We start from the raw sequence: 15,286 nt of genomic DNA, 5'->3' as shown, positions 1-15,286 counted from the left end.
ATATATATATATATATATACATACATACATATATATATATATATATACATATACATATATATACATACATATATATATATATATATATATATATATATATATATATATATATATATATATATATATACATAGATATATATATATATATATATATATATATATATATATATATATATATATATATATATTTATATATATACATACACACATATATATATATATATATATATATATATATATATATATATATATATATATATATATATATTTATAATTATTATTATTATTATTATTATATGACAGCAATAGAATATTTTTTATTTGTAAGTCTTGATGATTTTCTTATGATTTATCTGTCAGTACTTGTGAATGTTAACAAATAAATACAAATGAATTATAATTCCTAAAACTATATTATATTTCTTAAAATTTTGGGTTGCGGTTTGATGACCATGTAAAAATGTGAGTCCCATGGCCAAACCGGTTGAGAACCACTGTCTTAATTAGTGTTCGGAGATGAACAAAGTTCTCGGGGAATTGGTACAACAAGAACACGAGTAATAAACAACAGCATTTTTGGATGAACTTAACCTTTCAGTTTTTTAGGTCAATGCTTAAAATGTGGTAACCGGTCATGAATGGGTTACATAAACTCCTACACAAATGTAGGTGGCTCTGCAAATTAAAGTCAAAATAGTCATTTTTCGAGGGAGTACATCTAGTAGATAGAGTAATTTTATCAACCCAGGCTCATTATTAGTACGTAACCCTGCATACATTTCTGGACACCCCTGAAATATGTCCTAGTAGGTACTTTTTTGCAGTTCCACCAGAGGTTGTTGTGTATGCTTTTTCAGATGTCAAATTTCTCTCGCCAGTGCCATTCGCGCTTGCTGTTCTTAAATAAATCCACCATATGCCGCTGTCGACTGACTGACTGACTGACCGACTTATATCCCCATCCACCCTGTTTTCAAAAGCACAGACTGAGCCGATCACCTCCTTCCCTAAACTCAACAGACAGTTTCAAAACCAATCCAGAAAAAGAAAAGCTCTCGCAGCCGCTTGATTCTTACTATGTTTTCAGATCTCACCATGTTCTCACCCTGTTATTTACTTATTTAGTTTTGATGCCTTTTGTTTTTGTTTTACCTGTTTTCTTGAACTGTTCTTTTCTCGTCTCGATTCCGTTGTTGCAGTCAACTCCTCTTTGCATCTTAAGACCGGCGACGTACGAGGCGAGCCACTGGGCAAACTGGTAACACTTGAAAAGTCGTCCACATAGAGGCAATCGGTCAGATGGTAGCGCGAAAAGAAACAAGCCATGGGCTAGCGTTCATTTTAAAGATAAAATGCAGCCATTCGTAGCTCTGGCTACATAATTCACGGTCTCCAGAAATATATACGGGGGTACTTTTTCACAATGAGTCTGTGTTGAATTTTACATTACACTGAACTCAACTAAACTGAGGTCTGACAACTGGACTGAAGCAGTTTCTATTGACTAGAACTTCTGTGTTAAGCCGCTTTGACACAATTTACATCCTAAAAGCACTATTGAAAAAGGATGAATTGAGTAATAAGTGACAATTTCTCACCGGTCCTTATGTAAATGATTAATTACACTGTTTTATCTGTTGTGTAGCTTTATGCCAGTATATTCAGGCTACTAAATTCACAGATGGCGCCAGAGGAAAGTTGGCGAGTGCAAATGAAGGTAACCTTCCATCCTCTTACTGCTGCAGTCAAAAGCTCCTGTTCGTTTCACAATCAAGCACAGTGTCCGCTAACCTTTAACCTCTCCACGCACCTCTTTCACTGCACCGCTGTTTGTTCATGTGTGTGAGATGCCTGCCTGCCGGTCAGGTAGTGTGGGATCACCTGTTCTTCCTGCCCTTTACCCCTTCAACTCCTCTTGCTGTTGCTCTCTCGGCAGCAGAAAGTTATTAGCACTGTTCGTCAGTCACTGCTTGGTGAACTGTCACCAAGGTGGTTTACTTGGTGGGCTGTAAATTTCGAGACACGTCTTTTTCCACGTGATTTCTGACACTTTTCTGCTTCAACTGTTCTGGCACTTTTTGGCTTTGATTATATTTGATTTCTGTTTTTGTTTCTGTTTTTTTGTTTAATGCAACTTTCTAGACTGTCTTTTTCCTGAAGATTTATACGCACTTCAGTATATGTTTGAATATGCTTATTTCACATGGCCGCCATTTTAAAACACGAAAACGAGGCTGCGGTGGGAAGAAACCTGGAAGTATAGGATCAGCACTGTAAACATTGCAGCAACATGCTGTGGACTACAAACCTCCAGCTGTTGCCACAATTTCAAAGTAGATATGGTGTAAACGTCACTTTAATATCATTAAGTTAAGTTTAATAAAAATTTTTTAAAGCATATTAGGCTTCAGACAAAATCACAACCTCTTTAAATGTATGCCAATGTAACCCAGTGAGCGATAAAACAATGCAGTCCTCTGTAGCACACCCTTGTGTTATCTGTAGCAGTGTTGTTCCTGGACTGAAATTTTAAATATGTCAAATTTATGGCTGATTTGCCAGAGTATTCACCTGTGCTCAGCAGAAATTACTGTGATTGGCCTTGAAGGTCATCAGTTCACTGCTCTGCATCGAGTGCAAACACAGATACACAGACTCTGGAGCGTTTTGAAGCAGCGAAGATCAGTCGATTCATCAGCGGATCGCCTGTCTGTGTTTGCACTCGGTAAACAGTGGTGAAGTGCGGTAAACGCATGACCTTCACAGCCAATCATAGTCATTTCTGTTGAGCACTGGTGAACGATACGGCAAATCAGCGCTGTTTAAGAATGCGCTCAACGGTTTCTTAAATGTTAGCTGGAAATTAAAGTTTTTTTAATAATACATTTCAGTAGCGAAATTCAGTATTGTGAGAAGTCTAATATAGTAAAAGAATCAGTTTATTACTTTGAGTTTGATCAACGGCATCTAAAACGTGTGTTTGGGAAAGAAAACTTTAGCTAACTAGTGCCAATTCGCTTAACTTAGCTAAAAACGAGGTCGGATATCCCTTTTTATTTTCACTACGGACTTTCGGGTCACTTGGAAGGCGTTGACATAATAAATTTGTGTCACTTTCTCTGTGCTGATAAGATATACAGCCAGGAACACTATGTTCCAGTGTGATACTTTCAGGTTTCTTCCCACCGCAGCCTCGGTTTCGCCTTTGAAATGGCGGCCCTGTGAAATCAGTCTATTGGTATGAAACTTAGGATTGGTGTTAGCAAAAAGCTTTGTTAGCTGATCTTTCCTTTTTTCTGTCTGTCTTGGATTGTCTTTTTCAGGTGAGAATTTTGAGCAGAGTCCACTGCGGAGAACGTTTAAATCGAAGGTTCTAGCGCATTATCCTGACAATGTGGAGTGGAACCCTTTTGACCAGGATGCAGTGGGAATGGTGAGTGACCTAATGGGATAGTTCACACAAAATTTGAAAAACCTGTCATCATTTAGTCTCCCTTTACTTGTTCCAAACGTGTATGGCTTTCTTTCTTCTGTTGAACATAAAAGAAGATATTTTGAAGAAAGCTGGAAACCTTTGATCGTTGACTTCCATAGTTTCATTTTTTTCTACTATCGAAGACAACAGTTTAGAACAGACCATATTTTAGACGTTTATGGGCTATATGCACGCAGATTTTTAGTTTTCAGTCAGCCAGCCCAGCAAACTGTTTTGCCATTACAAAATCGCTACATTAAAGATCAAGATCAAGATAAGAGTCCATGATAAAAAAACCCTTACCCAACCGAAACCAACCAGACTCACTTGAACACTTGAACCAACCACGACATACACGACAAGACAGTACTATTGTCTGGCCACCAAAACAAGAATTAACAAGACCAAAGTGGGAGAATCCTGCCACAATTTGCAAATATAATTCATAACAAGTATGAATTGATCCCTTATACTAAAGTGTAACCATAATGAGGTGAAAACTGTCAATAAACTAACCAGTGACTGACAAATATATATTTATTCCTTTCAGTGTGAGAATCAAGGCTTTAAATACAGTATGTTTTTGTATGTGTTTAGAATAAAACAGAAAGGCAAAGCCACAATAATAGAACAGTGAAAGATGCAGAGCACTCTAAAGGTCTGAAACACTTAGTAAACATAATCTAAAAATTGAAGTCACTGAAGGTAAATCAAACTCTTTTAAAGCTCCTTTAAAATGTTTACGCACATGGTTACTGAGATAATCGATATAGCCTTCAGTGTGTTCAGTTCCACTCAACTTCAGCTTTTAGAGTAAACTAAACTGTTCATTATGCCTCAGAAAAAGATGCGTTTGATTCTACTACAAGCCATAAATGCCAAATATATATTACCTTATACAAGCAAGAAGGCATTTAAAGGGATAGTTCACCCCAAAATGAAAATTCTACCAGCATTAACTCATCCTCCATTTTTCCAAACGCGTTTGAGTGTATTTTCAGAACAAGATTTTCTGAAAAATGTTGGAACAAAAAACAGCCATTGAATTCCATATTATTTATTTTGTTTTGGATTTTTGTTGGCTGCTTTTTTCCCAACATACTTCATAATATCTTGTTTTGTGTTCGGCAGAAGAAAGAAACTTATTAACGTTTCGAACTACTTGAGTGTGAGCAAATGTCAATTTTAAGGTACATTTTTTGTTATTATGCCATTAACTATGGCGTTTAACTCAAGAAACTCCTAATTCGCTAATCGTAATTAGGGTAGTAGGTGGGTAAAGGTTTTAGATTGGAGTAGGTATGTAGAGTAAAGAACATATTCTGTATGATCTTATAAGCACTAATAAATAGCCAATATCTTAATCATAGGCAGGGATTAAGCCATTAGTTAATAGTGGGAATTGGTTCCTATAAGTGTTGCCCTAAATATTCGGGTGAACCATCACTTTAAAGGTGGTGTTGCGTTTAATAGCTAACAATGCCCTTAAGACAGTCTATATAAGTAATGGAGACCAGCTAGCAAAGTCCTGTGCTGGTAAACCTCACTCCACTGATCTCTAATGGTCCATTTCCAATGAGTGGTACAGTACGGTATGGTATGGGCCATCTTAATCAGGCTTGCATTTCCACTGCTAAGAGGGTACCAATGTAAGTTATCTTTAATCTTCACCAGCACATGTAAAAGTAATTCTGTCATTTCAAGTTTTTAATAATCCAAAAGGTGATTATAATTGTTAAGCATGGCAGTTTGTTCATGTTTTAGGTTGCTGAAAGAATCATTTGCTACTACGTGTGTTTTTGTTTTTTTCGTGCTTAACTCTGTTTCTAAAAGGATCGGATTTCAAAAGTGCTTTAATAATTACGAGCTCGTTATTATCAGCTCAAGAAGTTCAATATTTCAAATATAGATGTGCAGTGAGCTCACGCGAGAAAGCGAAACCTCTCGCTATTTAGATGGCCTTGTAAACAACTAAGGTGCACAGGGTAGATTCTGCTCTTCTTCCTAGCTTTGTGGCTGTTCATCAAGGCGGTTTGTTTAAGCTCGGGTCGATCATGGCTCGTTATTAAATGTATATATTATTCCGGTGTTAAAGAGCCCATATTATACATGAAATAGGGTCATATCTTGGTTGTAAGGGTCTCCAAAAACAGTCTAATATGCATGCAAGGTCAAAAAACACTTTCTTGGTCTTATAATCTGCATTTATTTTTACCTAATTATTCCAGCGACTCCCGTATGAATCGTCCAATGATTCATTTGTTCCCAAACCCCTCCTTAGCGCGAAGCTAATCTGCGCTGATTGGACCGATGACAGTCTGTTGCGATTGGTCGACTGCCTTCAGTGAGAGAGTGAAATGCCCAACAGCTAATCAGCAATATTAAATTAATCACAGTTCATACACGCTCGATAGTGTAGGCGTGGATTTTAGCTGCCAGTGGGTCAATGTAAATACAGACGATGGACTTGAAAATACAGACGACTGACTATTTTATTGAGCAAAAACTGTTGAGGAGATCTTCTAGCTTGTCTCACTCTGCTCTTTTCACAGACACACACACACACACTCACACACAAACATATTGCTCTCGTCTTGCGCACGCGCACACACACACACACACACACACACACAAAAACACACACACACCTCCGGACGACAGCGCGCACACACACACATACCTCCGGACAACAGCACACGCACGCACAAACTACCCTCCTTTACGGAGCTCCGTTAACAAAGCAGCACGCGTCGCGTTTTTAACGTGACTTTGCACGCGATAAGAGAATATAGTCAGTTAACCTGATACAGTACACGCGGTTACAAGTAACAAATCACAACTAAATACATTTGCAAGCTAGAGTCAACGAGGCAACAGCTTTAATCGCACGTACTTACACTTGAGAAATGGAGGAAGAAACCCATCCTGACGTCCATCAGTAAGTTACTCTTTACTGATCCTTCCTTTAACAAACACAGATGAAGTATTCTTTGTAGCATGTAGCTTCCAGAAGTTTCCAGTAGTTTCCAACTGCTTAAAGCTGGGCTTATGCTGAGGTTTCATCTTCAGGTAGGGACTCGATAATATCCATCTGCAGTGTGACTTCAATCGACCGGCATGTTTGTGTGTGTGTGTGTGTGTGTGTGTGTGGGTGTGTGTGTGTGTGTGTGTGGGTTTCTGTGTCAGAGGGCGGGGCCGCAGGTTTCAAATCTCCCGGGTTTGCGCGTGCACGTGAATAACTTGGTTTCGTTAGTACGTCATGGCGAAACACCCAATGACTCGGTATCAAGGCGACTCGTTTGAAGCACTATGAGTCGACTCTTTTATAGATGAATCAACCATTTTAAACACTGTACTCTTACAGATTTAAGCCTTAGCTGGATACTTTACTTCACTTAGAGCTGTGTTACACACTACATGGAAGGGCATTTTCAAAAACCCATAATATGGGCTCTTTAAGTCTCGGCTGCGTTTTTAAAAATGGTGGTTACTTTGTTTTAGTTCTCCTGCTTGTGTTTGCGCTGGTGACACATCTCTGTAAACCAATAGCCTTCAGCTGAGTGTCTTGCTTTGCCTTTTGGTACCCTTTTTGTTGTGCTAGGTACCCTTCGGAAAGGGTACCCAAAAAGTGGTATGGTACAGTTCACTTTTTGGTACCTTTAACAGTGGAGACAGCCATAAAAGTGTACCGAATCGTACTGTACCGTACCACTCAGTGGAAACGGGCCATAAACGTGCTCTAGTGATAGACGCTAGAGGCCATGTTCTTTAGCCTCCTTAGAGTAAACGATTCCCATACAAAGAATCTCCGGTTCAATCTCAGCTCAGAGCAGGTTGGGTTACATATACATTTTATTAAAATATGATATTTGCACAGAAAATATGCACTTTTAAGTCAGATGTCTTTTAATCAACCAAACATGGTTGTTGACAGTCTTAAAATGGACATAACCATATCAGGCAGTCAGAATGCATGGATGCTATACTAATGTGTCAAAAGAGATTATTTAAAAGGTGCATTTAGGGATCCTTTTAATCTTTGGCATACCTTAAACCTTGTTTTATCATTTCCTCCACAGCTCTGTATGCCAAAAGGCCTGTCCTTCCGCACTCAAACAGACACCCGTGAGCCCCAGTTCCACTCCTTCATTATCACCAGAGAGGACGGCTCCCGGACGTACGGCTTTGCCCTCACTTTCTTTGAGGAGGTGACCAGCAAACAGATCTGCAGTGCCATGCAGACACTTTATCACATGCACAATGCGGAACAGTATGATATCCTGCACACACCACCCACGCCTCGCAGTCCAGAAGATCCCCGTCCCACCACGCAACAACTGCACGCCTCCCCTGCTCTGTCCAGGCTGCAGCGCTTCAACTCGTATGACATCAGTCGGGACACGCTGTACGTGTCCAAATGCATCTGCCTGATCACCCCCATGGCCTTCGCCCACGCCTGCAGGAAGGTTCTGGAGCAGCTGCATCAGGCCGTCACCTCACCTCAGCCCCCGCCGCTGCCGCTGGAGAGCTATGTCTACAATGTCCTCTATGAGGTCCCACTGCCACCAGCCGGACGCTCCTTGAAGTTTTCAGGCGTCTACAGGCCAGTGATCTGTCAGAGACCCAGCACAGCCGAGCTGCCCCTCTTTGACTTCCCCCTTCAGGAGGTGTTTGAGCTGCTAGGGCTGGAGAACATCTTGCAGCTCTTCACCTGTGCACTGCTGGAGATCCAGATCCTTCTGTACTCGCAACGTAAGTAACACTCTTGCATACTTCTGTAGATCTGCTGCTGGGGTGGAGAACTCTCAAGATCCATTAGCTTTACTTGTAGTTAAACGCTCTTGAACAATCTAGCAAAATCTTCTTCTTCAGAGGCCTGTTGCACAAAGCTGGTTTGGGTAAATCTTATTTAGGTAACTTCACGCTTAGTTTGAGCAAACTCTTGAGTTTTTGGGCTCAAGCAGGTGGATTGGTTTTGATTGGTTTCGTTGGCATGGTAAATTGTGCTACACTGCTAACCTGTTTCATTGCAGGTTTTATTCTGGGTCAGAGATCGCAGACCCTAACTGGACCAATTAGCTGCGAGAAAAGTGAGAAATATCTGATGTAATAAAGCCAGTTCTCGTGTGTTTTATATCAAAGACTATAGAAAACACTAAACATGTCACTTGTATAGTTTTGAATGGGGAAAAGTGTTGTGTCAATAATTGAATGAAGCCCCACCTTCTAGTAGAGGAGCCAATCGGCCACCATCGATATAGACTGACGAATCTCCAGGGGATGGGCTCGGACCAGCCACGAGTTTCTACTGATTTTGTGTGATTAGAAAGTTTAGAAAAGTAGACAATTGTTTTTTTTATTTTATTGGTGATTCCGAATATGAAATTTAATCATAAACTTGGCAAGCAGTTTTGGAGAATTTGATGTTTCCCTATTAAGACACAATGCCCTTGGTCTGCATTCACAATGCAATTTTACCTGTTCTGAGCATACCCGAGCATACTTACATCATCGATGATGCGACTGTTCTGTTAGGAAGATAAGCGCTCTTTCTCCGTACAATGGAGACTGCTGAAACTATGATATGAAACAGTCCCTTAAAGGGCCATGAAACCCCCTCGTTTCAGCAGGGTGTTTTCACACCTCTACTTTGGAAAAAGTCAGAAAAGTGGGCGTGTCCAGCTCTGTTTAGGGGGAGTGTCGGAGGAACTAAAGTGGGATGGTGTGGGAGTGTCTATTTGGGCACGCGCGAGTTTCAGTCAAAATACACACACAGGAGAAAGTGATGGTGTTTAACCTACATGAACATCTGTAGTCGAATTATTTGCCAAATTATTAAATATTGGACTTTAACTGCAGTTTGGCTCTTTCATTCAGGGAATTCATTCAAGTCCCTCGCGACAAACGCGATATTTGATTCGAGGATCTGCTCTAAGCGTGTATTTTTCATGCAATGTTTGATACCGCACGGCGAATAAGAGAAAAAAAAACTCTGCATTTCCCGGAAACTTAGATGCACTCGGCAGGTAGCGTCAGAAAGCCGCGTGTGTTATTCCGGTCACAAAATGCGGTGCTATGTTTGCACTCAGTGCAATAGTTAACTTAATTCGATACGAACAAACTGAATAAACAAAGAGCACTGGTCGCTCACTTACCAAATCTGTAGAGACAGGACAATCACCAGCAACTAGAGCCGCGTCTTTATGAAGAGGAGACTAACCTTACAAGCGAATCCGGATTTCAGCATTTGCAGATGAGAACAGCTCTCAGGTAAACAATGTTCCTCCTTAGACACGTAAGTTATTGTTGTCGAGCGTCGCGTACACTGTTAATCCACACGTGATCCAGCTGAGCTCTCACAGAGAGAAAATGAAAACGAAACTTAACTGCAGCAAACTATAAAAGCAACACTTCACGCTTGTTTTGCCAACACAACGTGGCGTCAACACGGTGACACTAATAAATATTAATGAAGTTGCACAATAGAGCGCGCTGATTGGTTTGAACCAAGCCTTACTCATGCATTAATGCATCACACTGTAAGACGTAATAAGACTCACTCTGGCACAGACGTCCAGTCTGCACGCCGGAATACAACGCTATTATGTCATGACCGTGACGCAGCTTCAAAAATTTGTTTCAAACAGGAAGTACGAATTTGCTTGAAATAACGCAAAAACAACCAATTTACACTTTTTAGTGAAATATAGGTGTCCTAATAGTGTTTTTAGCAGTGAGGGACACATATACGACTGTCAACAGCTCAAAAAATGTGTTTTGGTGTTTCGTGACCCTTTAAAAGTGAGTGCTTTGCACTACCACTACAACAGTACCACACCAAAGCCCAACCAAACTGTGCTCTGGCACACCTCTTTCAACCGGGTCAGGGCCAGCCAACTGAACTGTGCCTGGGCACGATCTGGAGCGCTCACACTTGTCGGACATACCAGAAAATGGGGTCAAACGCACCCGAGCGTGACCCACTGTGAGTCCACCCTTAGTTTAAAAGAATTTGGGTTGATATGAAAATATCACATTTATCTTTACATTACCTGAGACTTATGGCCTCTAATATCAAACACAACTCATGTCTGAGGATTTCATTTTGGACCAAAACCTGCTCTGATCTTGGGTCAGGTCTTGGGATTCTGATCCAAGTAGACCCATCAAGAATGCATCCAAGAACAGAGAGCCCTGCAAAGATGAGTCTCAGTCTGCTTTAACAGAACCCCGGAACATATCATATTCAGATTTTATTGAATCTGCACCAAAGACATCTAAACAAACCAAAAACAGGATGTGGTATCATAAGATGTGACCTTGAAAAGGGAAGAGTGCTTATACAGATCCGTTTTTTTCACTTCATAGTTGCAATGTTGCAGATTACAGGTAAAACAAGCATCAGAAATGTCCAAAATGACCTTAGTCATTCACATAAGAATGACTCTACAGCAAGGGTGGAACCAGGGCCACCACTAATGGAGGAAAGTTTGATTCTAAGGACCCACTCACTTTGAGGTCCCCGAGATTTGCCTTAATTAGTGTCAACAGTACTAGCAGGTAGGGTTGTCAAAAGCATCAATTTCAATACGGTCATGCAAAATATGATTTTAATATGTAGTTTATACATCCTAATAAACAGTCAATATGCATGTATAATTCATATAAATATGAATTGGTTCCAACAATAAAGTTTTACGGGAATGAGGTGGAAACATCCATTTCCAGCTAATGTTTGAGCGCTGTTGAGCAGGTTCTTAAACACCAATGATTGGCCATTGTGTCAACCTGCACATATGATTAAGAGGTCAGTTTACCACTCATCACCACTGTTCACCGAGTGCAAATAAAGATACAAGGACTCTGAAGCGTTTCAAAGCCACATCGATAAGTCAATCCATCAGCGGCTCGCTTACTTGTCAGCTCATAGACAGATCAGCTGAATGACGCAGCTTTGATTCACTATAGTGTTTGTTAATCGGTGTTTGCACTTAATGAACAGCAATGAAGAGTGGTAAACCGATGACATTCGGGGCCAATCGCAGTCATATCTGTTAAGCGCATGAACACAATGGCCAATTAGTCATGTTTAAGAACGTGCTCAACATCGCTCAAATGTTAGCTGGAAATAGACGTTTTTAAAATGTCAGTACTGAAGTCAATACTTTTGACGTTTCTACTAGCAATGGACACAACCTCCCCATATTCTTTCTCAGGGCCCAAAATTGCTCTAAAGGTTGAAAGTTCTGCCCCTAAATGTAACTGTTCATGAAAAAATGTTAAATTCTGTTGCTACGGTTTGAGAAGCGTATGTGTTTTATGTATTGTATGTAAGTGCATGTAAAATACGGATAACAATAAGAATCCAAATAAGAAAGACAGAGAATGTGTTTCTTTAAGTTTTACTGCAACCTGTTCACCCATTGGCAAGCATGTAAAAATGCTTACAAACAACTCATTTAATAGTAGGAGATATCTCATCAAGATTCTGTAAATTTCTAATGAGTTGGCTATAACTCATTTGGTCATAAATTATTGTTCTTAATAGACCAAAGTGAGTGAACGGAGAGACTTTAAATCAGTAAATCTCTTTTTGGCAGAACCTAACATTGCTCTTTGCTGCCAAATAAAGCTAATTTAAATCTAATGATCTTAAAGGGATAGCTCACCCAAAAATGAAAACTACACTGTAAAAAATGCAGGGTTCCAAACAATTCATTTATGTTATCCCAACACACATTTATTTACAAATAGATAGTTAATTTAACAAATTTTAGTGGATTGAACAAAAAACAATTGAGTTGTCCTCAAAAATAATCTCAAGAATTGTGTTGTCTCAGCTCACGATAAGTAGTTTGAACAAGCAGCAAAGTCATTTTTGTGAGTGTATTTTCCCAGCAGACACACAACGTCTTAAGATGTTAATATTAGGTTAGATTTAGGTTGCCAGCATCTAAGGATAATGTTGTTTTGACATCGAATTATGACGTTGATATTTTGTTAATTTTAGGTTGTGTTAGAAAGTTACCAAAATCCAACATTGAGCCAACATCTTAAACCAACGTCATATTGGAGACAAATACTGACGTTTATTCGTCAGGTATAGCAACATCATATGGCATACTTATAGACGTCATATTGGTAATGTCCACACAACGGTAACCTGTAACATAATTAGATATTTGTTTTTAAATTGTGTTGGAAAGTGACCGAAATGCAGCGTCTGTCTGATGTTGGACATTGACGTCGTCCTGTTTGGTTCAAACGTCAATTAGTTTTTAATTTCTAAACAAAATGCAACATCCCACGATGCGGGCATTATGAGTCCTGCAAATGCATAGAGACCCCTGGAACTTCTGGGAGATTTGGGATGTCTGAATATCACGTTTAACAACTATAGTGAGACGCGATCCAGCGGTACATCCTTGATAAACTGTCCAATGTGCACTGCTCTCTGTCTCTGGAGCCTACTCTGGCCGTGTGTTTGTGTGGCTCTGCAGTGAGCACCACTTGTGTCTGTGTGTGTTTGGTCACGGGATGTGCGTTTTTAGCGGACGGAGGGCTGTTTTAACACTAAGACGTATTAGTGCAAAAAGGGGACTGAGTGTGTATTTTTTGGGAGTGGGTTTGCGACTGGGGAGAGGCGGAGGATCGGCAATGCTGGCTCAGCATTGTGTTGTCTATTGGCCATCGGCGATGGACGATGGCATCATCTATCGGCCCAACCTTAACTCAGACATGACGCTGAATGAATCTACACTGTTGTTCAGCCTTCCTAAAGCACATAAAAACAACTATTCTCTCAATAAAATTCATGTTAGCCATTTAGCTTATTATTTAACTTAGGGCCGTACTCACACTATGTACAGTTACCTCGAACCGGGGTAACCCCCGGACCCCCTCGTCTTATTAACATCTTAATTCCATTTCTGTTTAGTTCAGTTATGACTTTAGTCAGATTATTGTAATCAAAAATCGCTGTTTTGAGCTTATGTAGGCCTACAGTTCAAAACTCATGTTTAACTGAGTAAACAGTTTGTAAACACAAGTACATCTTATTGAACATCATTTATTTTCATCACCAATTATCATAAAGAACAGTTTCTCCAGCGGTTTGTGATGCATTTTGGAAGCAGGAGATGAGCCCCTGGTCTAATGCGCCACCTGGCTTGAGAAACCTGCTCTCAAAGACAAAGGCCTACATATTCTGAATAACTTCGGCAGAATTCAAATAAGCCATTTTAAACTAGATTAATTCCAAGATTACAGTCAGATTAATCTAGATAAAAAAAATTAATCCATGCCCACATATAAATTAAAGGGCACCTATGGTAAAAAATCTACTTTTCAAGGTGTTTGGACAGATCTGTGTGTTGGTATAGTTTATAGACCGTCATACTGGGGTGATATGAACACACCCAGTCCTTTTTTTTCAATGTAACTACAAAAAAAATGGTCGGCCAATTGGAGCTGTTTTCAAATCGATCGCACCATTACGTAGGTGTGCGATCCCCCAGCCCACCGAATTGATTGACAGCTGCGCGCATTAACATGTTCCGGTAGTCGCGTGTATATGTCAACAAGACCAGGTAGACATACGCAAAGCAACCGGGAATAAAAGGTCTGTTCTGTTCGCTAGGATCAGCAATCATCATCAAATGTGATTAAGAGTAAGTTTCACATGTTTAAAGTGTTTTAAAACAGAGTATGTGTGTAATTATTTACAGCGATTTACTTCAGCTTTACTTCATCAGCACAGCCGCGTGTCAGAACAATTATAAAAGAAGACGCTTCAATCCCGGTTTGTGGACGTTAAATATTATTTAAATCTGAAAAAAGGGGTAACCTAGGTGCCCTTTAAAGGCACACAAACATTAATTTCATCTTTAGTTTTTGCTTGTTCAGTCAGTACAGGCTGGGTTCAGTCAACAGAATAAACAGACGGTAGTGTTGCAGTGTACTGCGACATGCTCCTTCTCTCTTTTCACACTCTCTCTCCATCTCAGTGTCCGTGTGAGCTCATCTTAGCGCTTTGTTCTCTCATTCTTGTCAAAATCACAGCCCAACCCTTTGCTTAGAAGCACCTGGTAACTAAACAGCTTTCTGTGGAGTATTTACATCAATACATTTGCAAAAACATAATGCTCATTTTTGTATTCAAGGCCGTATGTTGCATGATTGTTTCATCATAAAAATCGCAATGTACAGTGTGGCATTCTCAAAATTACACTTTTTAATATCCTAATCATACTTAATTCATCATGTTGCGTGTGCTTTATTTGATTCAGACGCTACATGCGCTAATTTTCCCAGTCAGTGATTCCTGCTGGAAATCCTCAGGAGGATGGAATTGAAAGGGTCATAGTGAGATTGTTGTACGTTTTGGTGGCAGATGAGCTGATTGGATCAATTACCCCAACAAGGAGGAACAAATTACAGGAGGCAACTACAAAACGATAGGGGGTTTTGCTGGATGCATTGCTGTGCTGTTGCTTAGCAACAGTCCCCCCTGTTAAGGCGGACGGTGGTGATGCAGCATAAATATGATTGGCTAGAAATGACATCATCCTCTTTCAGTATCCAGAAGGCTTGTAATGTTTTGTGGACGCACTCGATGCCATTAGATGGAGCGGCTCTTATACACAGCAGGGTGTGTGTGATCTGTGGAAAAAACAAGATAGCTTTCGTCGTTCTAAAAATAACATGCGCAATCGTAGCACATATAAATACCTTGGCCTTTTTCCATGTATGTGAATCCTTGAGATGAGCATGTGCTATTGAATGAATGGACATTTGGTCATTTCTGTATTG

The 15,286-nt window shown here is 40.0% G+C and overlaps 1 protein-coding gene across 4 annotated transcripts in view; it reads left to right on the top strand.

The window, feature by feature from the left end:
• Window positions 1–15,286, top strand: part of dennd5a (DENN/MADD domain containing 5A) — a 118,894-nt gene that overhangs the window by 34,855 nt on the left and 68,753 nt on the right. For 2 of the 4 annotated variants that reach the window (XM_087262147.1, XM_087262145.1), the window contains exons 2-4: window positions 1,646–1,717; window positions 3,324–3,433; window positions 7,555–8,227. In XM_087262147.1, the coding sequence (XP_087118273.1) occupies window positions 1,646–1,717; window positions 3,324–3,433; window positions 7,555–8,227 (855 nt within the window). The remainder of the gene's footprint in view (window positions 1–1,645; window positions 1,718–3,323; window positions 3,434–7,554; window positions 8,228–15,286) is intronic. The other 2 variants (XM_087262148.1, XM_087262146.1) reach the window with 1 other exon arrangement.

The sequence above is a fragment of the Danio rerio genome, chromosome 7, assembly GCF_052040795.2.
Source record: "Danio rerio strain M-AB ecotype USA chromosome 7, GRCz13ab, whole genome shotgun sequence".
NCBI classification, from domain to species: Eukaryota; Metazoa; Chordata; class Actinopteri; order Cypriniformes; family Danionidae; genus Danio; species Danio rerio.
Note: the sequence above shows the minus strand (reverse complement) of the source record. Positions and strands in the feature narration are given on the sequence as shown.